General features: G+C 51.7%; 1 protein-coding gene and 1 long non-coding RNA gene across 4 annotated transcripts in view; both read right to left on the bottom strand.

Annotated features, from left to right (window-relative positions):
* Positions 1–293: 293 nt before the first annotated feature.
* On the bottom strand, positions 294–6,311 carry LOC105494441 (uncharacterized). Its single transcript, XR_011608726.1, has 3 exons — positions 3,610–6,311; positions 875–1,038; positions 294–777 (listed from the first exon to the last, which is right to left on the bottom strand). It is a non-coding gene; the product is annotated as an uncharacterized lncRNA (long non-coding RNA).
* A 629-nt stretch (positions 6,312–6,940) lies between these two features.
* The window catches only part of LOC105494446 (BAF chromatin remodeling complex subunit BCL7A), a 42,229-nt gene continuing 26,371 nt past the window's right edge, over positions 6,941–22,798 (bottom strand). Inside the window, exons 5-7 of one of the 3 annotated variants that reach the window (XM_071070927.1) lie at positions 15,206–15,390; positions 9,798–9,907; positions 6,941–8,716 (exon numbers count right to left, since the gene is read on the bottom strand). In XM_071070927.1, coding sequence (XP_070927028.1) covers positions 9,836–9,907; positions 15,206–15,390 — 257 coding nt within the window. In that variant the 3' untranslated portion in view covers positions 6,941–8,716; positions 9,798–9,835. Of the gene's footprint in view, positions 9,908–15,205; positions 15,391–22,798 lie in introns of all 3 variants that reach the window. The other 2 variants (XM_071070928.1, XM_011762861.3) reach the window with 2 other exon arrangements.

The following is a 22,798-nucleotide window of genomic DNA, read 5'->3' on the forward strand; positions in this document are numbered from 1 at the left end:
GGGAGTAGGAGGTTGCAGTGAGCCCAGACTGCACCACTGCACTCCAGCCTGGCGATAGAGGGAGACTCCATCTCAAAAAAAAAAAAAAAAAAATTAGCTGGGCCTGGTGGTACATGCCCTATAATCCCAGCTACTCAGGAGGCTGAGACAGGAGAACTGCTTGAACCCAGGAGGCAGAGGTTGCAGTCAGCTGAGATCGCCCCACTGCACTCTAGCTTATGCGACAAAGTGAGACTCCATCTCAAAATAAATAAATAAATAAATAACAACGAAGAAAAAAAGAGAGTTCTTTTTATGTTCTGGCTACAAGTCTTTTATCAGATATATGTTTTGCAAGGATCATCTGGCAATCTGTCTGCTTGTTTTTTCAATCTCTTATCAGTGTCTTTAGCAAAAAGCTTTGCCTAACCCAAAAGTCACAAAGATTTTCTCCTGTTTTCCCCTAGGAGTCTTAGTTTTATGTTTTACATTTTGGTCTGTGATCTATTTTGAGTGAATTTTGTGATAAGGTACAAGGTATAGGTTCATTATTTTTGCACACAGATGTCCAGTTATTCTAGCATCATCTGTTGGATGTTTGCAGTTATTATTAACACTGTCCATATTCTCAAGGCTCCTGGGCTCAGGGGTCAGCAACCGTACCTCTGGCCCCAACTGTGCAGTTCAGTCGCCTGCCCCATATGCCCCTCAAACCTAACAGCTGGGGCCTGTTGCAGTTCTTTGCTTGCAGAAGACTTTGTTTCTGGTCTCTTTACCTCTTCTCTCTCTTCCTGAAATCTGCATAAAACAAACCATGAAAGGGCAGGGTGGCCTCGTGGTCTGGCAACGTCCCTTTGAAAATAAACAAGTGCAGAAACTGAAAGGCAGCAGCTACCTCTGGGGACCACTCGAGAAAGAGTTCAGGGCCGGTGCATCCGCTGCGCGTGGCTGTCTTGCCCCGGCCGGGCGGCAGGTCGGATGTGGCAAAACCAAACAGGATCCCGATTGCTTCAGATGTCGCCTCTGGCCAGAGACCCCTGATGCCTCTGCAGCAAGCACCTAATTGTATGTATGGGGTGCAGGCAGAAGAGTTTCATGACTGAACAGCCCTCAACAGTTTGTACAGCCTTCCTCAAAGGTCCAGATTTAACTGGTTCCCACACAACCCTGGGAGGTGGGCAGGTCAGGGACAGTTACCATTATCTTACACATAAGAAAACTGAGGCACAGAAGGGTGAAGAAATAGATGGATGTGGGTTTGGAATTTTTTTTTTTTTTTTTTTTTTTTGAGGCAGAATCTCATTTCATCACCCAGGCTGGAGTGCAGTGACGCAATCTCGGCTCACTGCAACCTCCATCTCCCGGGTTCAAGTGATTCTCCTGCCTCGGCCTCCTGAGTAGCTGGGATTATAGATGCGCACCACCATGCCTGGCCCTAACATTTTTTTTTTTTTTTTTTGAGACAGAGTCTCGCTCTGTTGGCCCAGGCTGGAGTGCAGTGGCGCAATCTCAGCTAACTGCAACCTCCACCTCCCAAGTTCAAGCAATTCACCTGCCTCAGCCTCCCGATAGCTGGGATCACAGGCGCCCACCAGCACTTCTGGCTAATTTTTGTATTTTTAGTAGAGATGGGGTTTCAGCATGTTGGCCAGGCTGGTCTCGAAGTCCTGACCTCAGATGATCCACCCACCTTGGCCTCCCAAAGTGCTGGGATTACAGGTGTACCATGCCCAGCCACTTGGCTAACTTCTGTAATTTTGGTAGGGACAGAGTTTCACCATGTTGCCCAGGCTTTAGCAAAAAGCTTTGCCTAACCCCAAAGTCACAAAGATTTTGCCAGGCCATTTTTTTGTTTGTATGTTTTGTTTTGTTTGAGATAAGGTCTTGCTCTGTTGCCCAGGCTGGAGTGCAGTGGCACAGTTTTGGCTTACTGCACTCTCCAACTCCTGGGCTCAATCAGTCCTCCCACCTCAGCCTCCTGGGTAGCTGGGACTAAAGGTGTGTATCACATGCTTGGCTAATTTTTAAATTTTTTGTAGAGATGGGGTTTGGCTATGTTGCCCAGGCTGGTCTTGAAATCCTGGCCTCAAGCCATCCTCCAGAATTCATAATTCTCTCTGCCACCCTGGCTGGAAATATCTCAAATGTCCAAAGAATGGATAAGCACATTGTAGTACACTCATCCCATGGAATATTCTCCAGCAATGAGAATGAATGACATACAATCTCACATAGTAGTATTGAATCTCACAAATACCATGTTGAGTGAAAGAAGCTAGACACACAAGAGCATATATTACATCATTCCCTGTGTGTAAAGCTAAAAAATAAGCCAAATAAATCAGTGCAGGTAGAAGTCAGGGTATCGGCCACACTTAGAGGGGTAGTGACTACACAGGGATAGGAAGGGGACTCGGGATTAGTGATATTGTTTATTGATCCAGATGCAAGTCACGCAGGTGTGTTCAGTAGGTGAAAAATCATTGAGCTATACCCTTACATGTTGATTAAATATTCAGGACTGGGCACAGTGGCTCAGGCCTGTAATCCCTGTAAATACAGAGGCCAAGGTAGGAGGATCACTTGAAGCCAGGAGTTCAAGACCAGCCTGAGCAACATGGTAAAATCCAGTCTCTGCAAAAAATAAAAAATAAAAATAAATAGCCACACATGGCACCATGCACCTGTGTGGTTCCAGCTACGTGGGACCCTCACTCACGGCCTCACTCTGTCATCCAGGCTGGAGTGCAGTGGCGCCATCAGGGTTCACTGCAGCCTTGACCTCCCAGGCTCAAGTGATTCTCCCACTCAGCCTTTCAGGTTAGCTGGGACCACAGGCCAATTTATGGGCTTACTGGGAAGTAACCCATTGTAAATTGAAGAGCATCTGTATTCAACTCTGTTGTTGTATGGTGAAAGCAGCCAGGAACAATACGTAAATGAACAAGCATGGTTTGTTCCAATAAAACTTTATTTTTAAAAAATCAGGTGGACTGGGTGCAGTGGCTCAGGCCTGTAATCCCAACACTTTGGGAGGCCAAGGCGGGCGGATCACCTGAGGTCAGGAGTTCGAGATCAGCCTGGCCAACATGGTGAAACCCCGTCTCTACTAAAGATACAAAAATTAGCTGGGCATGGTGGCAGGCACCTGTAATCCCAGCTACTTGGGAGGCTGAGGCAGAAGAATTGCTTGAACCCCAGAGGCGGAGGTTGCAGTGAGCCGAGATCGTGCCATTGCACTCCAGCTTGGGTGACAAAAGCTAGACTTCGTCTCAAAAATAAATAAATAAATAAATAAAATAAAATAAAATAAAATAAAATAAACCAGGTAGTCAGCCAGATTTGCTGATTCCTGGTCTGCTGGAAGACAGGCTGGGTTCCGAAGCCTCCTTCACTGAGTCTCTGCAGGACCCTGTCCAAGTCACTTCCCTGGTCTGAGTTATCCTTTCTGTAAATCGGGAGGCTGATTCCCTGCTCTAAACCACCCTTTGGGGTTGCCAAGAGATCAGATGAGCTCATCACAGAGGGAGCCCAGAGGGAGGAAAGAGCAGGATTAAGAGCCTCTTAAGGTTGTCTGATGCAAAGCAGATTGCTTTTTCTGCCTAGGTCTGGAGAGAGAAAGCCATTGACCTCAAGTCGCCCAGTGCATCCATGGGTACCAGTGTCCCAGGGGCATCCCAGAGACAGGACCCATAGGCTTGGCAGCAGATCCTGGTCCTTGCCATCCCGAGGCCTCTCTCCAACCCCACCTGTGGAAAGAGAACAACAGTGAGAGAGAGACTGGAAAAATGAGTCTCTAATTGGCTGTTCCTTTGAGCCCCCGGCCAGAAGCTATTTGGGTCTGCTTTAATGACTGAGCAGCCAGTGCCCAGGGCAGGGACGTGTTGTCTGACCTCTAGCCCTCTGCTCAGTCAGGCACGTCTCTCCTTCCTGTTCCCGGGTGGGCGCATCCCACAAAGCCTGACTCAGGCTGTGCCGCATCTGGGGCATGCTGTGCGGATGACTCCAGTGTCAATCACTTGGGGAAGAGGTGGGTCTTCAGAGAGCAAAGTGTAACTGAGGGCAAACCCAAGGCAACCAGGGGAGGGCCATTCTTCCCTTCCCTGTGCCTCCTGCTCTCGGAACTGGTCTTCTGAAGATAGAGGTGCGTGAGGATAATAACGATAAAATAGCAGCTATCATTTGAGATTCACCATGTGCCAGGGTCTGCTTTGAGTGCTTTACACGTATTCACTTAATCCTCACAACAACCCTGTAGGCACCATTATTCTCCTATTATACAAATGACGAAACAGCGACCCAGAAAGGTTAAGATACTTGCCTGAGGTCACACGGCTAGGGAGTGGTGGAGCTCCCCGTGTTGAGGACTACAGAAGGGGATGCCTCGTTGGTCCAAAACAGGTCCATATGGAGGAGTGGGGGGCTCACGTGGGGTAAGACCCAGTGAAAACTTGCCTAAACAATCAAGGGCATTTATTGGCTCACAAAATTGAGACGTTCCGAGGATTGTGCTGGCTTCAGGGCCGGCTGGGGCCTAGGCTCAAATGCTGCCCTTAGAAAGCACACACTCACTGTCTTTCAGCCCTTTCCTGCGATGGTTTCATTCTCAGGCTGATTCCTCCGCACGTGGAAGGAAAGATGGCTGCAGGCACTCCGTTTGAGCAACTCCAGATGCTCCTGCAGAATTCTTTCCCACCAGTTCCCACTCAGGGATGACTCTCATTGGGCCACTACGGGCCACGTGCTCATCCCTGAGCCAATTGTAGTAGCCAGGAGGCGGGACCATGGTGATTGGCTAGGACTGGGTCATATGACCATCCTGGGAGCGGTGCCCGCCCCACTTAAGGACCGGGGAAGGAGGGCGACCCCTATGGGAAGAAGAGGGAAACAGAACTGGATAGACAAGGTCAATGGATGTCTAATCTGAGGCTCTGGAGGAAACATACCTTCTTCACCCAGAGGAGCGAGAGAGAGAAGCTGGACTTGGCCTTTAGGGTCTGCAATCCATCCTCGGCCCCACCAGGGACCTCTGTGACACTTGTTGCCATGGCATGGACTGGAGCTTGGACCTGAGCCTTCTCTGCCTACCTCCCCCAGCTGACCCCTTCCCCACCCCACTTCCCTGCCTACTGACCGCCTTCGCATTCCCTGGGGGCACATGGGCCGTGCTGCCAACTGCTGGCCCCCTGCTTGGCCTATTGTTCCAGTTCCCTAGTTGCCCAGCTCCCACCTCCAGTCTGGTCTTTTCCAATCCATGCTATTCATTGGCAACACCATCCCCAGTCCAGCAGAGCCTTGGCTCAGAAACCTCCAGCCACTCCTTTGTGTCAAAAACGAAAAACAAGCTGCTTATCCCCAGGCCTGGTATTCCTCCAGTGTCCTAGGAGATTCCCTGACCCTTGCCATCAGAATGTCTGTATCCCCTAATTCCAAACTGTGGTCGGCATCGGAAAGCACTGGGGCTCACTTACCTGCCTGGGGGTTAAGTGTCAAGTTTGAGTCATTGCTGCCTAGGGCCCAGCACAGCTCAATCAATGCCTGCAAAGCTACATTTGTAGCTCCTGGGCATGAGACTGCTCCTTGATGAAGGGAGGTGGGAGAGGAAGTTAGGGCGCTCCAGTGAGAGACACAGAGGAAGTTCCGCAGAATGACTGAGAGACAGTGATCTAGGCGGGTGGAGACAAGGGAAGCAGGGGGAAAAAGCAGAAGCCTTAGAGAAAGGAGGGAGGGATGCCGATCCAGAGAGTGAGAGCTGGGAACAGACACGCAGAGAGGGCAGAAAGGAAGCGCGGGAACGTGTGCCAGCTCAGGCATTTTTTTTTCCCTTAAGCAAACAAGGCCTCTATGATTTGTGTTTTGTCAAGCTGAACTTTCCATATCAGGAGTTTATTTAGCTGAGCAGCCAATTCTGGTAAAAACACTGGAACATGTTAAAAAGGAACGGGTAGGAAGGAGAGTCAGACAGAACAAACAGGAGAGAGCATCTGCCTGTAGCCGATCCACGCAGTGCAGCTTGGCCTAGACCCGCTGACACAATACCCCCACCCCTGCCAGCTCTCTTTAGGGGCTAGCCCAGGGCCAAGAGAGGCTGGACACAGGTGGGGAAGTCAGCTTGGGGGAAGCAGTTTGGGCCGAAAGGGTCATGGCCCTGGGAAAGGTCCAGTTCCAGCCCCACCATGTAAGTCACTAGAGGCCATTAAGACAAGTCAAGCCGAGTTTGCAGTCCACCCATGCACTAACGCCCCTGAGTCCCTGCCACAATCCAGAGCCCCCTCAGAGACAGGGAAGCCAAAAACATGTCCCTGCTGGAACCCAGGCCTTGGGGTAGACAGATCAGGTATGGCTTTTTTTTTTTTTTTTTTTTTTTCTCACTCTGTTGCGCCCAGGCTGGAGTGCAGTGGCGTGATCTCAGCTCACTGCAACCTCCGCCTCCCAGGTTCAAGCCATTCTCCTGCCTCAGCCTCCCAACTAGCTGGGATTACAGGTGCATGCCACCACACCTGGCTAATTTTTGTATTTTTAGTAGACACGGGGTTTCGCCATGTTGCCCAGGCTGGTCTCAAACTCCTGACCTCAGGTGATCGCCTTTCTCGGCCTCCCAAAGTGCTGGGATTACAGGCGTGAGTCACCACAGCCTCGGGTGTGGCTTTCAACCTGGGGGCCTGACCGGGCATGAGAGTCCTACATGGGACTGTCCTGCTGTTTTCTCACCTGCACAAGGTGGCCGACAATACCTGCCCACAGAAAGGAGCAACTAGTGGGTTGCCTGGCATCCAGTTGGTGCTTAATAATGGCAGCTCTTATGACTGTGGAAGGCAATAGCTCCTGTGTGCAAGGAACTTGTGTGTCTTGTAGAATCAGGGCCACACAGCCATGCAGGAGAGGCTGGAGCAGCTAGAGAGGGACAACGTCATCATCAATCTGACTTTACTTACTTAAAATGTGACAAAAGCACAAGGTATTCATGATTTGAAATTTTTATTTTCTGAAATGAAACCATTGTACATTGTACAAACCATATCTACTGATGGAATAAATAAGTGAAAAATTATACTGCTGTACAACACACCAAAAAAAAAAAAAAAAAAAGTCTTGAGAGGGGGAAAAAAATTAGGTAACGGTGAAAAAAGGTCTTTATGCCTCTAACCAGGTTCTTGGCGATAATGAACATTCCAAACCATGACACTGTTTGCTAATGGGAGGTCACCACCCTAGAGGAATCGGTCCACAGCCTTCCGGGTTGTAGGTGTAAGTGCCAGCACTTTGTGGAATGTGTAGCCGCAGCTTCCCCGACTTTAAGTTTTGGGGGAAATTAGGTTTGCCCTGGGAGCCCTTGAGGCCACGGGGCCTGATGTCCACGGAAGGCTTTTGCTCGGGATCCCCCGCCCCCTGGCTCGAAGCTGAAAGGTCTTAGATTCTGTGGTGGGGGGAGGGCGAGGGGCGCAGGGTGGGTGGGGGGCAGCAGCTCAGAGGAGCAACTGCGCCAGGGAAGGAAGCACATCGGATTTTTGCAGTCTCGTCATTCTGCGTGGAAGGCCTTCTTGGCCAGCGTGGAGTGCAGGGCTGCTGGCGCTTTGCCTGGCATGGCCGTGGTGGGGCCCAGCTGGTCCCAATCGCCGGCCCATTCCTACCTTCAGGCACTTCAGAGAAATACTAGTGACAGCCTCGGTATGGTGGACGTCGTCTTAGTCCTCACCTGCGCCAACTCCCCTTGCCTGTCCAGAGAGGCTGCTGCCAACGGCAGGGCCACCTACGCCTCTCTGTTTCTGTAGATGTGTGTTTCATTCTCCTTCAGCTGTCTTGGTTGTAGCCTCTCGTTTCCCAAAAAAGAGAAGGAAATAAATATCCAAATTCATCTCTCACCAAAATGGAGTTTTGCTGCAAAGAAAAATGTGACTCTAACTCTACGGGATCTGGAGGTAACGCCGCCTTGAGATGCGTGGAGAGGAACCGCATCAGGTAGGTTCTGCGCCAGGATACAGGACACAGTTCTCAACAAAACTGACTGCCTAAGGGGCAAAATTGATAAGTACAAGGATTTTTTTTTTTAAGACAGAAACCTTTCGGCATTGCTAACTTCAACATTAAGATTTTCAAAGTTTTTTTTTTTTTTTTTCCCTTATTTCAGGAGACATTTTGCATGAGGTATTTGAAATTCAGGAACATTTTGATTCTTCTTGAAGTGCAGGAAATAGACAGGATCCCTTGAAAAAAAAATAAGAGCCTCACCCTCAGAAACTCTTAAAAAATGGAATCCAGCAGACACTTCCCGTGATGGTCAGGAGAAAGATCCACACGTCAAAGGTGGTACCTGAATATGCACCAATTAGCCCCAAAAAACAACAAAACCCGCAACCCCCACCCCCCCCGGTAACACACAACTCAAAGGGAGTCAGAACTCCAGTGCAGTAAAGAAAGCTTAGGAAAAGGTTTAAGGTCTGAGGAGTTCATATATTAATTAAGAGCAAACCAGGCCTCAGAACCAAACAATTAGGCAGTTCGTCCAAGGGGGCGTCTCCGTTCAGTGAGAGGAAGCTGTTCCAGCGCAGGTGCGGGATGGGAGGGAGGGGAGATTGCGTCTCTCCTTTCTGGAGGGTGTGCAAATCTTTCCAATTCCTCGACGTCTTGTTTGTGGCCTTCGAGGCCCAGCCATCAAGGCCCGCTCCCTGGTGGGGACAGACGGCATGTTCCGGGGATGAGACACGGTCCAGCTGTTGGCTCTGAGAGTCAGAACAGCCTGTGAATAGGAAAGCACATGGATTCTGACCGCTGCGATCCTGCCTCTCTGGGGCACCAGCTGGGGCGTCGGGGGAGGCAAAGGGCAGCAGGTGACTGTGGATTTGAAATCCAAGCGACGTCCTATGAGAGAAAGTTCAGCACCAGCTAATCCTGCCGCCAGCTCCCAGCCTCCCCGGCCCACTCAGTACCTTAAGGAGACAGCCTTGCAGTCAGTCAGAGAAGCCATTTCGTATTCGGAGGTCTGGGAGAAAGCAGTAATGGGGGTGGTGGTGGTGGTGGTGCGGGGGGCAACAGAGAGGAAGTGCCAGAAAATTCCAAGGGCTTTGCATGTCCATCTGGGCCATGGTGGGCTTGGAGACGCCCAGTCCTGAACGCCCCAAGGAGGGGACAGCACAGTGAGTGCCCAGCCTGATGCAAGGAGCCGAGCCCTTGGGGACTATGCCCCAACACCTGCGTGTCCTTGGGCCCTGGTGCCTGGTACTTGGGGCATGCCTAAGGTCCCCCTGCACCTGCAAACCAGGTGGGCTAAGGAGCTCCTCCGCTCCACCCTGCCTGCTCCGATGAAGTCCTGGGGCAGGGAGGAGAGCGGTGAGTAGGGTGGCAGCTGCCGCCCGAACCAAACCAAGAGGGCACTTTGCAGAGGGGGATGCAAGAACCACCAGGATACATGCCAGAGGTCACCTCAAGGGCACAAGGCACAAAAAAAGAAAGCGGAAGGAATCGGTTGAACAGTGAAAAGCCCCGCCGAAAAGCGTTCCTGATCGGTACCACCCTCCAATAGCTTATATCGTTACATAGAGAAGTGGGGAAAAAAATACAGCAGCAACACAAATGGAATCCTGGCTTCCGAGACAGTGTGCAGACACTCCTGAGCTGTCAGCCCCACCTGCCTCCCCAAGGACAGTCCCTTAAAGGTTTGAGTGTTTTGCTTCACAGCAGAGTTCTTCAGTGTCTGAGAAGTGACGCCGTTCTGGGTCTTCTTGGATTTGCACTTGGTAAACTTGAAACGTTAGTAGTTCTGTTCGCACCCAAGAGGAATCGCTGGGGCAAAGTTGCTCTAGAATTAATTGCTGATGTACCTTCCATGGAACATGGATCGGAGGCTTTAAAGCATCGTCTACATCTCTTCGGAGTTTTGTTGAGAGGCCTCCAGTTTCATCTTTTTAGAGGGTGGCACTCCTTCCAAATCCTTGGGGAGAGAAGTAAAGGGGAACACAGGTTAATAGGCCAGGAGGGCAAGTTAGGCTGGGCGGGAGGCCGAAGGTCGGCCCGGGAAGGAACCGAGGGAGAGCGGCTTTGTGGTTCCGGACCCGAGGCCCAAGCATGGACTCCAGAGAGTTCGAGGACCTATGGAGACCCTCACACCCGAACTCTTCCTGGAGCTATAGAGCACGGTGTCCCCTGGCCCCTGCCTGGCCCTATCACATGCCAATGGCCGGTAACTCAGGAGGTTTCCTACACCACTGCCTTGGACCCTAGGCTCTCCCCACTCATTCAGACTGGACCAGGAGTTGCTATTATCAATCTTCCCATCTGTGATTAATTGCTAGGGTGATTACTTGTGATTATTGTTTCAAGTTCACCTTTCCAAGTTATTTTTTTTATTGTTGAGACTGAGTCTCACTCTGTCGCCAGGCTGGAGTGCAGTGGCGCAATCTCGGCTCACTGCAACCTCCGCCTCCTGGGTTCAAGTGATTCTCCTGCCTCCCAAGTAGCTGGGATTACAGGCACATGCCACCACCCAAGGCTAATTTTTGTATTTTTAGTAGAGACGGGGTTTCACCATGTTGGCCAGACTGGTCTCAAACTCCTGACCTCAGGTCATGTGCCCGCCTCAGCCTCCCAGAGTGCTGGGATTACAGGTGCGCACCACCACGCCTGGCTAATTTTTTATATTTTTGGTAGACACAGGGTTTCACCATGTCTCCATGTTTCACCATGTTGGCCAGGCTGGTCTCAAACTCCTGACCTCAGGTGATCCGCCCGCCTCAGCCTCCCTGAGTGCTGGGATTACAGGCATGAGCCACTGCGCCAGCTTTTTTTTTTTTTTTTTTTTGAGATGGAGTCTCGCTCTGTTGCCCAGGCTAGAGTGCAGTGGCCGGATCTTCAGCTCACTGCAAGCTCCGCCTCCCGGGTTTACGCCATTCTCCTGCCTCAGCCTCCCGAGTAGCTGGGACTACAGGCGCCCGCCACCTCGCCCAGCTAGTTTTTTGTATTTTTTAGTAGAGACGGGGTTTCACCGCATTAGCCAGGATGGTCTCTATCTCCTGACCTCGTGATCCGCCCGTCTCGGCCTCCCAAAGTGCTGGGATTACAGGCTTGAGCCACCGCGCCCGGCCGCGCCAGCTTTTACAAGTTCTTTTTACAATTTTTTTTAGAGATAGAGTCTTGCTTTGTTGCTCAGGCTGGGGTGTAGTGATCATCATAGCTCACTGCAGCCTCGACTTCCTGGGCTCAAAGGATCCTCCTGCCTCAGCCTCCTGAGTAGCTGGGACTACATGCATGTGCCATCATGCCCAGCTAATTTCTTTTTTTTTTTTTTTTGAGACGGAGTCTGGCTCTGTCTCCCAGGCTGGAGTGCAGTGGCCAGATCTCGGCTCACTGCAAGCTCCGCCTCCTGGGTTTACGCCATTCTCCTGCCTCAGCCTCCCAAGTAGCTGGGACTACAGGCGCCTGCCACCTCGTCCGGCTAGTTTTTTGTATTTTTTTAGTAGAGACGGGGTTTCACCGTGTTAGCCAGGATGGTCTCGATCTCCTGACCTCGTGATCCGCCCGTCTCGGCCTCCCAAAGTGCTGGGATTACAGGCTTGAGCCACCGTGCCTGGCCGCTAATTTCTTTAAAAAAGTTTTTTGTAGAGATGAGGTCTTGCTATGCTGCCCAGGCTGGTCTCGAAATCCCAGGCTCGAGTGATCCTCCTGCCTCAGCCTCCCAAACTGGTCGGATTACAGGTGTGAGCCATGATGCCTGGCAATCTCTCCAAGTTCTAAGGCCATCTCCCAGAGGCCCAGACCGACTTTGCCATGTAGACTCCTGCTCCTCCGGGGCTGGGCACAGTGCCTGGTCTGAGCTGGACTCTCAGCATTTCCTGGGTATACATACGTGTGTGTGTTATTCTGGGGGAAAGGGTCTGTAGTTGTCACGGAATTCCCAAGAAACCCAGGACCCCAGAAAAGGTTTAAAACTCACTCATCCATCACACAATTGTCTTGGGCATCTCAAACCTAACCTGTCACCTGAGACCAAACTCCAGACTGCAGCTGTCCTAACTGGTGCTCCCCATCAGCCTGGGAGAAAGCCCCAGGCTGGGATAGCCCCCTGAAGCCCCATCTCCGCCTGCACACCTCCCCCTCACCTCTGGCCTTGCTGATGGAGTGCCTTCCTTGTGGCCAAGAACATGGCCCCAGCAACCTTCCTCCGATAGAAACCACACACAAAATACAAAGCATTCCGCAACTTTCCTACTGACTTCTGAACAAACGCAGTTCCTCACCAGGACTGAGAAGGCCCTAGTGACCGGCCTGGTGCCCACTTCGTCCCTCATCAGGCTATTCTCTTCCTCACCCATGAGGTTCTGGCCTCCCCAGCCACCTGGCCTCTCTTTCGTTCTTCAAGCTGGCTCCTGTCTTAAGGTCTGTGCACCTTGGTCTGCCCCTGCCTGGAGAGCCCGCCGTCCCAGCCTGGGCCCCCTTCATGTCCGGCTCACAGCCAGCCCCTCCCTGCTGACGCCAGCCACAACACCCTCTACCCATGGCCTGTTCTGCTGCTGCTGCTGCTTTTTATTTTGACATGGAGTCTCGCTTTGTCGCCCAGGCTGGAGTGCAGCGGCCGGATCTCGGCTCACTGCAAGCTCCGCCTCCTGGGTTTAAGCCATTCTCCTGCCTCAGCCTCCTGAGTAGCTGCGACTACAGGCGCCCCCCATCACGCCAGGCTGATTTTTTGTATTTTTAGTAGAGACGGGGTTTCACCGCGTTAGCCAGGATGGTCACTATCTCCTGACCTCGCAATCCACCCGCCTTGGCCTCCCAAAGAGCTGGGATTACTGGCGTGAGCCGCCGCGCCCAGCCTTTGTTTTTGTTTAGGATCTCACTCTATTGCCCAGGCCGGAGTGCAGTGGCTCAATCATGGTTCACTACAGCCTCAACTTCCTGGGCTCGTGATCCTCCCACCTCAGCCTCCTGAGTAGCTGGGACTACAGGCACCCGCCACCATGCTGGGCTGATTTTTTGTATTTTTAGTAGAGACGGGGTTTCACCATGTTAGCCAGGATGGTCTCGATCTCCCGACCTCGCAATCCACCCGCCTCGGCCTCCCAAAGTGCTGGGATTACCGGCGTGAGCCGCCGCGCCCGGCCAGCCTGTTCTGCTTCTTCACATCACCCTGTTTCTCTCTCACGGCACTTAGTGGGACTCCGTGACCTGCTTATATCTGCTTATCCTGGGCCCGTTGTCAGCCTCACGGTGGCAGGGAGGGACTAGGTATAGCCCCTGGTCCATGGTGGGTTCTCAGAGATCAATGTTGCAGAGAGGCCTCAAGTAGGACGTGTGATGGACTTGCAGAGATGGTGACATGAGCCCCTTCTGGGGAACCCTGGGAGCAGGGATCGCAGGGAGTCAGGAAGGCTGCCTTGCTGTCCTCTCTGTCCTTTTTTCTGTTTTTGTTTTTTTTTTTAGACAGGGTCTTGCTGTCATCCAGGCTGGAGTGCAGTTGTATGATCAGAGCTCACTGCAGCCTTGAACTCTCAGGCTCAAGTGATCCTCCCGCCTCAGCCTCCAGAGTAGCTGGGACTATAGGTGCGCACCACCCACGCCTGGTTAATTTTGTTTTTCCTTTTTTGGAGAGACGGGGGTCTTGCTATGTTGCGCATGCTGGTCTTGAACTCCTGGCCTCAAGTGATCCACCTGCCTCAGCCTCCCAAAGTGCTGGGCTTACAAATGTGAGCCACTGCACCCTGCCAAAAATGTGTCGCTTGAAATGTCAGGCTGTCTGCTTTACTGGAGTATATCCCCATGTCACTCACACCTAGCTCCATGGACAGTATGTGTGTCAGTGTGCCTGTGACAATGGTGGAAGAGGCCCAATTTTAGGTCTGGGTCTCCTGGAAGCAAGAGTGGGGGTAGTGGGGGCGATGTGAGAATGGTCCCCCAAATACCAGTACCTGGTATTTCCAGGTACTGCCGGGGGAGCACTGCATACTCTCAGGGTATGGATCAAAGTTTCAAGCTGAGCTTTTCTTCTCTGAGCTCAAGAGGCCCAGAGATCCCAGCCAACAACCTTGGTCTTAATATAAATCACCAGGCTTTGGTTTCTACTGTTTTTAACCAGATGGGCTCATGCTATGCCTGCTGGATCTGCAGCTTGCTTTTCTCACTGCACAATGCAGGAATGTTTATCAGAACCTGGAAGGCCCAACCATGCTCTTCGAAACGGCTGAACCCTAGTCTGTCTCAGACAAGACCCGATTTCCCTAAGCAGCCCCTTTGTGCTAGGGCATGTGGAGGGGGTTCCACAGGGTGAGTTCCTGGAACAGGAGCTGCCGATCAAAGGGTTTAAAGATTTTGAAGTTGCTGGGCGTGGTGGCTGACGCCTGTAATCCCAGCACTTTGGGAGGCTGAGGGGGTGGATCATTTGAGGTCAGGAATTTGAGACCAGCCTGGCCAACATGGTGAAACCCATCTCTACTAAAAATACAAAATCAGCTGGGCATAGTGGTAGGCACCTGTAATCCCAGCTACTTGGGAGGCTGAGGCAGGAGAATTGCTTGAACCCAGGAGGTGGAGGTCGGAGTCGGCCGAGATCATGCCACTGCATTCCAGCCTGGGTGACAGAGTGAGACTCTGTCTCGAAGGAAAAAAAAAGAGTCTAGATTTACAGTGAAAAATCCTAATAGTGGTCATGGCCAATAACAATTCTGCATCTCGTGTCTACTCCATGCTAAGTTTTACCTATGTTCTCCCATCGAATCCTCACGGTGGCCCTAAGACAGTTCTGTGATCCCATTTTGGGAGCTGGGATTAAAACTTGGGCCCGACTCTGGGAGGTTTGCTCCTAACCACCAAGCCCCACTGCACCTGTGCTGAGTCATTCAGACCAGATTCCAACACAGAGTGATGCCCTGGAGAGGGGCCCACACAGTGCAAGTGGGGTCGGCGGCACCACTCCATAGGAGGCTCCACCACTTAGGTTTCTGAAGTCTTGTCTTCCCAGCTCTAAAGCTCACCTATCTGCGGATCACTGAGATGAGGCAATGCTTTTGTGAACCCGAACAGACAAAACGCGGCAGCTGAGGCTGGGTTCAAGTCCCTTTATCCTCCTCCGACCCAGAGGCTCCTTGAGGGCAGAGGCCACAAGTCTCATTATCCTTTGGCCCCAGAGCCCAAGGCAGAGCCCAGGACTGTGTTCATGGACATCGCCTGATGGACAAATGACAGTTCCAACGGTCCAACGACAAAACAACAAAACACAATGACGAAACACCTTTCAACGTACCCCCAACAACCCAATGGGCTCCCGGCCGATCTGGCTGCCCCTCTGAGACCTCGAGCGAGGTACCTGAGAGATTGCAGACGACTCTGCGGCCAGACCCGAGTCTCCAGACGGCTGCCGATCTACTTTCTCTGAGCTGTTCATCGAATGTTCCATCGAGGACTGTGAGTTCTGCTCATCAGAAGCGTCTGAGGGAAGAGCAAGAGGACAGGAGCTATTTTCAGACACGTGAGAGGCGGGGCCGGATGGGCCAAATACTAAAAATACCTTGAATCGCGTAGTTTTGGGGCCAGGGGTCTTTGAAGGCTACAATGAGCTGGAGGGCTGGAGGGCTGGAGGGCTGGAGGGCTGGGGAATCTCCTGTCGATTTTTCAGTGGCGCTGTTTCCAGCAGCCAAGCCACACACGGACCCTGGTGTCTGCAACCCTCTCCTGCACACTTAGCTGCTGAGGGCCCTGGGAGGCGACGGGAGGAGGCTGCAGTCTCGGTGCTGTGTGCACCCAGCACCCCCTGGCGGCCGCAATGCGCACCAACAAGCATGGCTGTCAATTCCTCTCTCCCTCAGCCAAGGTGGCTTCGTCCTCCTCCTTTAAAGAGCCTGCCCTCTCCTCCTGGGGAACATCAGAGGTAACTAACCTTTTGTAAACATTTCTCTTAATAATATGGGTATTTGGCCAGGTACAGTGGCTCACGCCTGTAATCCCACACTTTGGGAGGCTGAGGTGGGCGGATCAGGAGGTCAGGCGATGGAGACCATCCTGGCTAACACAGTGAAACTCCATCTCTACTAAAGATACAAAAAATTAGCCGGGCGAGGTGGCAGGTGCCTGTAGTCCCAGCTACTTGGGAGGCTGAGGCAGGAGAATGGCGAGGACCCGGGAGGCGGAGATTGCAGTGGGCTGAGATCGCGCCACTGCACTCCAGCCTGGGGGACCCAGTGAGACTCTGTCTCAAAATAATAATAATAATAATAGTAATAATAATAATAATAATAGTATGGGTATTTTTCCGATTGCCAGAGCAATGACTGATCATTGCAGGAAACAGAAAATACAGAAAAAAAAAAATAAAGTTAAAAATCACCTGTCACCACCCAGGGACCACCCCACTAATGCTTTAGAGAATTAATGCCCATCTTTACAGTTTTCCCTCCCTCCATTGCATACAAATTTTCTCCTCTTCCCAAATGGGGGTCACATGGTATTTCGGAGGAGTTCTTCACGTCTTTAGAGATTCTTTAAATATCAGAGCTTACAAGATGGCTGCACACCATTCCATCAAGCAATCACCTGTAGAATGAACCCAGTTATTTGGGTGATTTCTCGTGCCTCAGTCTTCCTGCTGCTCCACCCCAACTTTCTTTAGCAGAAGGAAGGTGCAGGCTGGATGGGGCGGGGGGTGGGTGCAGTTTGGGAGGAGGCAGTGGCGGCAGTGGTTTTTCCTAAAGCTTACTGGACACAGAGCCTGACACTCATGAAGGGGCAGCAAAAATCCTACCCAAGGCCCGACACCATGGTACCCTGATGTTGAAAAGTATGCTAAACTAATCCTAGAGAATGCCTGTGCAACCAAGACTTCTTTTTTTTTTTTTTTGAGACGGAGTCTCGCTCTGTCGCCCAGGCTGGAGTGCAGTGGCCCGATCTCAGCTCACTGCAAGCTCCGCCTCCCGGGTTCACACCATTCTCCTGCCTCAGCCTCCGAGCAGCTGGGACTACAGGCGCCCGCCACCTCGCCCGACTAGTTTTTTGTATTTTTTAGTAGAGACGGGGTTTCACCGTGTTAGCAAGGATGGTCTCGATCTCCTGACCTCGTGATCCGCCCGTCTCGGCCTCCCAAAGTGCTGGGATTACAGGCTTGAGCCACCGCGCCCGGCCGCAACCAAGACTTCTTTACTGGGGTTTCTGAGGCAGAGGAATAAAAGGGGAAAATAACCCACACTTCAGTTTAAAAGCAAGCAGGCAAGATGGGAAGAAGAAGATAGTACGGGGCCCGGGGCACGGAGGATGGGGGAACGGAACAGAAAGACCCTCCTTCCCAGGGAGGCTGAGCAGGGTTGACACTGTTACTCCTCAGACTAGGAGCCCTGACCAGGCGCGGTGGATCAGGCGTGTAAATCCCACCATTTTGAGAGGCCAAGGCAGGCAGATCACTGGAGGTCAGAAGTTCAAGACCAGCCTGGACAACATCGTGAAACCCCATCTCTACTAAAAATACAAAAATTAGCCAGGCGTGGTGGTGCATGCCTGTAATCCCAGTTACTCAGAGGCTGAGGCAGGAGAATGGCTTGAACCTGGGAGGTGGAGGTTGCAGTGAACCGAGATCGCGCCACTGCCCTCCAGCCTGGGCGACAGAGTAAGACTGTCTCAAAAAATGACAACAACAACAACAACAACAACAAAAACAGGCTGGGCGCGGTGGCTCACACCTGTAATCCCAGCACTTTGGGAGGCTGAGGTGGGCGGATCACCTGAGGTCAGGAGTTTGAGACCAGCCTGGCCAACATGGCAAAACCCCCTCTCTACTAAAAAAATACAAAAATTAGCCAGATGTGGTGGCATGCGCCTGTAGTCCCAGCTACTTGGGAGGCCAAGGCAGGAGAATCCCATAAACCCAGGAGGCAGAGGTTGCAGTGAGATAAGATCATGCCACTGCATTCCGGCCTGGGGGACAAAGTAAGACTCTGTCTCCAAAACAAAACAAAACACAAACCACAAAAAACAAAACAACAACAACAAAAAAAGAAAGAAAACATCATGCTGAGTGAGAAGAAGTCACACACAAAAGGTCATAGAGTATATGATTCCATTTATATGAAAAGTCCAGAATAGACGAACCCATGAAGACAGAAAGTTTCGTGGTTGCCTGGGGTGGGGACCCACCGTCGCGGGGGAAGGGAGAAGTGGAGAATGATTGCTGCTGGGTGCAAGATTTCTTTTTGGGGTGATTAAAACATTTTGGAACCAGAGAGAAGTGGTGGTTGCACAAGCTTGTGAGTGTACTGTCAGTGAATTATTCACTTAACATGGTTAATTTTATGTGAATTTCATCTCAATAAAAAGAAAAATCAGCCAGGTGTAGTGGCTCACACCTGTAATCCCAACACTTTGGAAGACCAAGGCAGGAAGATCGCTTGAGCTCAGGAGTTTGTGACTAGCCTGGGAAATATAGTGAAATCTCATCTCTAGTTTATTTATTTATTTTTTAAAAGAAAGGGGCCAGGCCAGGCATGGTGGCTCACGCCTGTAATCCCAGTACTTTGGGAGACCAAGGCAGGCAGATCACTTGAGGTCAGGAGTTCGAGACCAGCCTGGCCAACATGGTGAAACCCTGCCTCTACTAAAAATACAAAAAGTAGCTGGGTGTGGTGGCGGGTGCCTGTAATCTCAACTACTCGGGTGGCTGAGGCAGGAGAATCACTTGAACCCAGGAGGCAGAGGTTGCAGTGAGCCGAAAATCGCACCACTGCACTCCAGCCTGGGTGACAGAGTGAGACTTTGTCTCAAAAGAAAAAAAAAAAACAGAGAGAGAGAGAGAGAAATCATGTTAATGTTACACTCTATTTCATAATACATGTTTGCTTTAACATAAACATTAAGTTTTTACCGACCTAGGAAAGTTGCCCATCTGTGGCTTTGCATCTCTGACCACAGCTCCTTTTCTGCCCAGCACAGCAGGCTCTGCAGAGTGGTGGGGGAGGTGGGTGCCCCAGATGTAGGCTTAGAAATCATGAAGGTGGCCAGTTGCCCAGAGACTCACGCTGACCCATGCTGGGCAGAGAGGTGCCCGGCAGAGGCCTCCCCTGAGAGCCAGACCCCAGAGCTTGGTGAGAACCGGCCTTGGAACCCACAGAGCATTCAGGAGCTCAGGGCAGCAGCCGATTCTCTGGGAGCCGCGGTGCTGGAACTCACCCAGGGAAAATTATTTTCCTGGGGTCTAAATTTAGTCCAGGGAGCTTGGACAGGAATTATGTAATTCCCTGAACTCACATAGCAGTAAACAAGTTCAAAGCAAGGTCAACAGCTGGTGGCCAACCTGCCCCGTCCCGGCAGAGAGCACGCACCCACCTGGGAAGGCCACACGGGTCTGTCCTTGTGTCCTTCCCATGGGCAGCTCGGGCAGTGGGCAGGTGGAGCCTGGCTGAGCAGTGCAGGGCAGCCGTGCAGGCCCGGGGGGCCTAGGGTGGCCAGAGAGGGCCCTGGTGTGGCTCCCACCTGGGTCCCACCAATTTAGCATCTGGTGGTGGTAGCGAGAAAGTAGCAACTAACTGGACACACTAACTCGAAACAGAATTCCTGCTGCGGAGCTCAAATCTGGCTTCTAGAGCAAAGGAGACACACACTCCAACATGGGAGAAACAAGGCCATGGCCAGAAAAAAACAGGATGGGAAAGAAGGAGGAACACAGCTGCAGATGAAGCCCACGTCGGTCCTTGGGACCCCCGCAATCACTCCCCCAACAGAAGGGCGGACAAGGCAACCCCGCAGCTACCAGACCCTCCTCCTAAGCCCCAGCTCCGGGCTGAGCACTTTGCTGGTGTTCTCGCCCTCTTCACTCCCGGCGAGGGAGGCAGCTCCTGCTCATCCCATTTTATTTTATTTTGAGACAGGGTCTCGCTCTGTCGCCCATGCTGGAATGAGCACTACCATGGCTCACTGCAGCCTCCACTTCCCAGGCTCAAGTGATACTCCCATCTCAGCCTCCCGAGCGGCTGGTTGTCCCATTTTACAAACAAGGAAGTAGGAGGGTGTGTGGGGATGATGTTGCCTGCCCAAGGCCATACAGCTGGTGAGTGTCCACCTGGATGTGACCACAGCCCCCATCTCTCCCAGCGCTATGGCAAAGCCACTAGGACACTGGCTCTCAGCAGGGGTGACTCCCCCTGCCCCGGGGACATTGGTTAACAACTGGAAACATTTTGGCGGAGGCCAGGGAGGCTGCTCAATGTCCCACAATGCACAGAATGGCCCCCCACGTAAAGACGGATCCAAGACTGGACGCGGTGGCTCACGCCTGTAATTCCAACACTTCGGGAGGCTGAGGTGGGCGGATCACCTGGGGTCAGGAGTTTGAGACCAGCCTGGGCAACATGGTAAAACCCTGTCTCCGCTAAAAATACAAAAATTAGCCAGGTGTGATGGCAAACGCACGCCTATAGTCCCAGCTACTCAGAAGGCTGAGACAGGAGAATCGCTTGAACCTGGGAGGCAGAGGTTGCAGCGAGCCCTGCAGACTGCGTCACTGCACTCCAGCCTGGGTGACAGAGCAAGACTCCGTCTCAAAAAAAAAAAAAAAGAAAGAAAAAACAAGAATGATTTGGCCCCAAATGCCAGGGTTGCCAAGCCTAAGAGCCCCTGCACTAGTGGCGTCATTCTACCCACGACTTCTTGGGAGGAGAGCCAGGCAGAACCTGTGACATTCTGGACATTCTGAGTGCATGCAGCCTCTGCCTAAACGGTTCCACTTCCAGGGACGTAGCCTGCAGAGCCACCTGCACCTGGGCAAAGATGCAGAGAGATGAGGGTACCAGACTCCCCGCAGGACTGCATGTGCAAAACAAAAGACGGGAACACCTAAGTGACCATCACTAAGGGACTATTCAAATAAATTATGGCACAGTCACAGACTTGACGGGAACCATTATAGTTGATACGGAGAATGGCATGAACCTGCAATCTCTGCCTTCTGGGTTCAAGCTATTCTCCTGTCTCAGCCTCCCAAGAAACTGGGATTACAAGTGAGCACCACCACGCCGGGCTATGTTTTGTATTTTTAGTAGAAATGGGGTTTCACCATGTTGGCCGGGCTGGTCTCAAACTCCCGAACCTCAGGTAATCCACCCACCTCAGCCTCCCAAAGCGCTGGGAACACAAGCGTGAGCCACCGTGCCCCGCCGCCAGCATATTTGAAGAGCCAGTTGCTCACCCCATTGAGTGAGGGAGGCTTCCAAATTCCTGTTATTTCCAGCTTTCCTTCCCAACACTCCCTATTTTGAGCTCTGTGGTCTTGCCACACCACAGTTTCTTACTTTCTTCTTCTTCTTCTTTTTTTTTTTTTTTTTTAAGACCGGGTCGTGCTCTGTCATCCAGGCTGGAGTGCAGTGGGACAATCATGCTCACTGCAACCTCCACCTCCTGGGCTCAAGCAATCCTCCCACCTTAGCATTCTGAGCAGCTGGGACTATAGGCGCATGCCCCCACACCCCACTAATTTTTGTGTATATATATATGTGTGTGTGTGTGTGTGTGTGTGTGTGTGTGTGTGTGTGTGTGTATATATATATAAAAGACGTTTCACTCTTGTTGCCCAGGCTGGAGTGCAGTGGCGTGATCTTGGCTCACTGCAACCTCCACCTCCTGGGTTCAAGCAATTCTCCTGCCTCAGTCTCCCGAGTAGCTGGGATTATAGGCACTTGCCACCACACCCAGCTAATTTTTTATATTTTTAGTAGAGACGGGGTTTCGCCTTGTTGGGCAGGCTGGTCTCGAACTCCTGACCTCAGGTGATCCACCCACCTCAGCCTCCCAAAGTGCTGGGATTACAGGTGTGAGCCACTTCCCCCTGCCTAATTTTTGTATTTTTTTGTAGAGATGGGATTTCACCATGTTGCCCAGGCTGGTCTCAAACTCCTGGGCTCAAGTGATCCTTGCCTCAGCCTCCCAAGTAGCTGGGACCACAGGCATTACCACCACGTCCAGCTAATTGTTTAATTTTTTGTAGAGACAGGGTTTCACCATGTTGCTCAGGCTGGTCTCGAACTCCTGAGCTCAAGAGATTCACCCACCTCGACCTCCCAAAGTGCTGGGATTACAGGCATGAGCCACGTGCCCAGCCAGCCTGCCTCCTTTCTAATACCAGGTCAAGACAGCAATTCAATTCCTCCAGCAAGCCTTTCTGGTGGCCCTCCAAATCCCTTTTTTACTGTGTCCATCACAGCAGTGACTATGAACTCAAAAGCCCCATCAGGGGCCAGGCAATACCACAAATGAGTCAAGTGGGCTGTTTGATTCAGACATAGATAAGCTTCACAAATAAAATGTTAAGAAATACTCTCTTCAAATATACACTTTCCCAGTTTTCCTAAAAAGAAAAAATAGCCTTCTCAGGCTAGGCGTGGTGGCCCACACCTATAATCCCAGTACTTTGGGAGGCCGAGGCGGGCGGATCACCTGAGGTCGGGAGTTCGAGACCAGCCTGACCAACATGGAGAAACCCCGTCTCTACTAAAAATACAAAATTAGTTGGGCATGGTGGCGCATGCCTGTAATCCCAGCTACTCAAGAGGTTGAGGCAGGAGAATCGCTTGAACATAGGAGGTGGAGGTTGTGGGGAACCAAGATTGCACCATTGCACTCCAGCCTGGGCAACAAGAACGAAACTCCATCTAAAAAAAAAAAAAAAAAAAAAAAGCCTCTCCAGTCTTTTTCTTTTTTCTTTTCCACTTTCTACCTCCACTTTTGATAGAGAAATAGCTTCAAGAAACATCTTGGCTAGGTATGGTGGCTCACATCTGTAATCTCAGCACTTTGGGAGGCCAAAGTGGGAGGATCACTGGAGCCCGGAAGTTCAAGACCAGCCCGGGCAACATAGCAACACCCC

This window comes from Macaca nemestrina, chromosome 10 (assembly GCF_043159975.1).
Source record: "Macaca nemestrina isolate mMacNem1 chromosome 10, mMacNem.hap1, whole genome shotgun sequence".
NCBI classification, from domain to species: domain Eukaryota; kingdom Metazoa; phylum Chordata; class Mammalia; order Primates; family Cercopithecidae; genus Macaca; species Macaca nemestrina.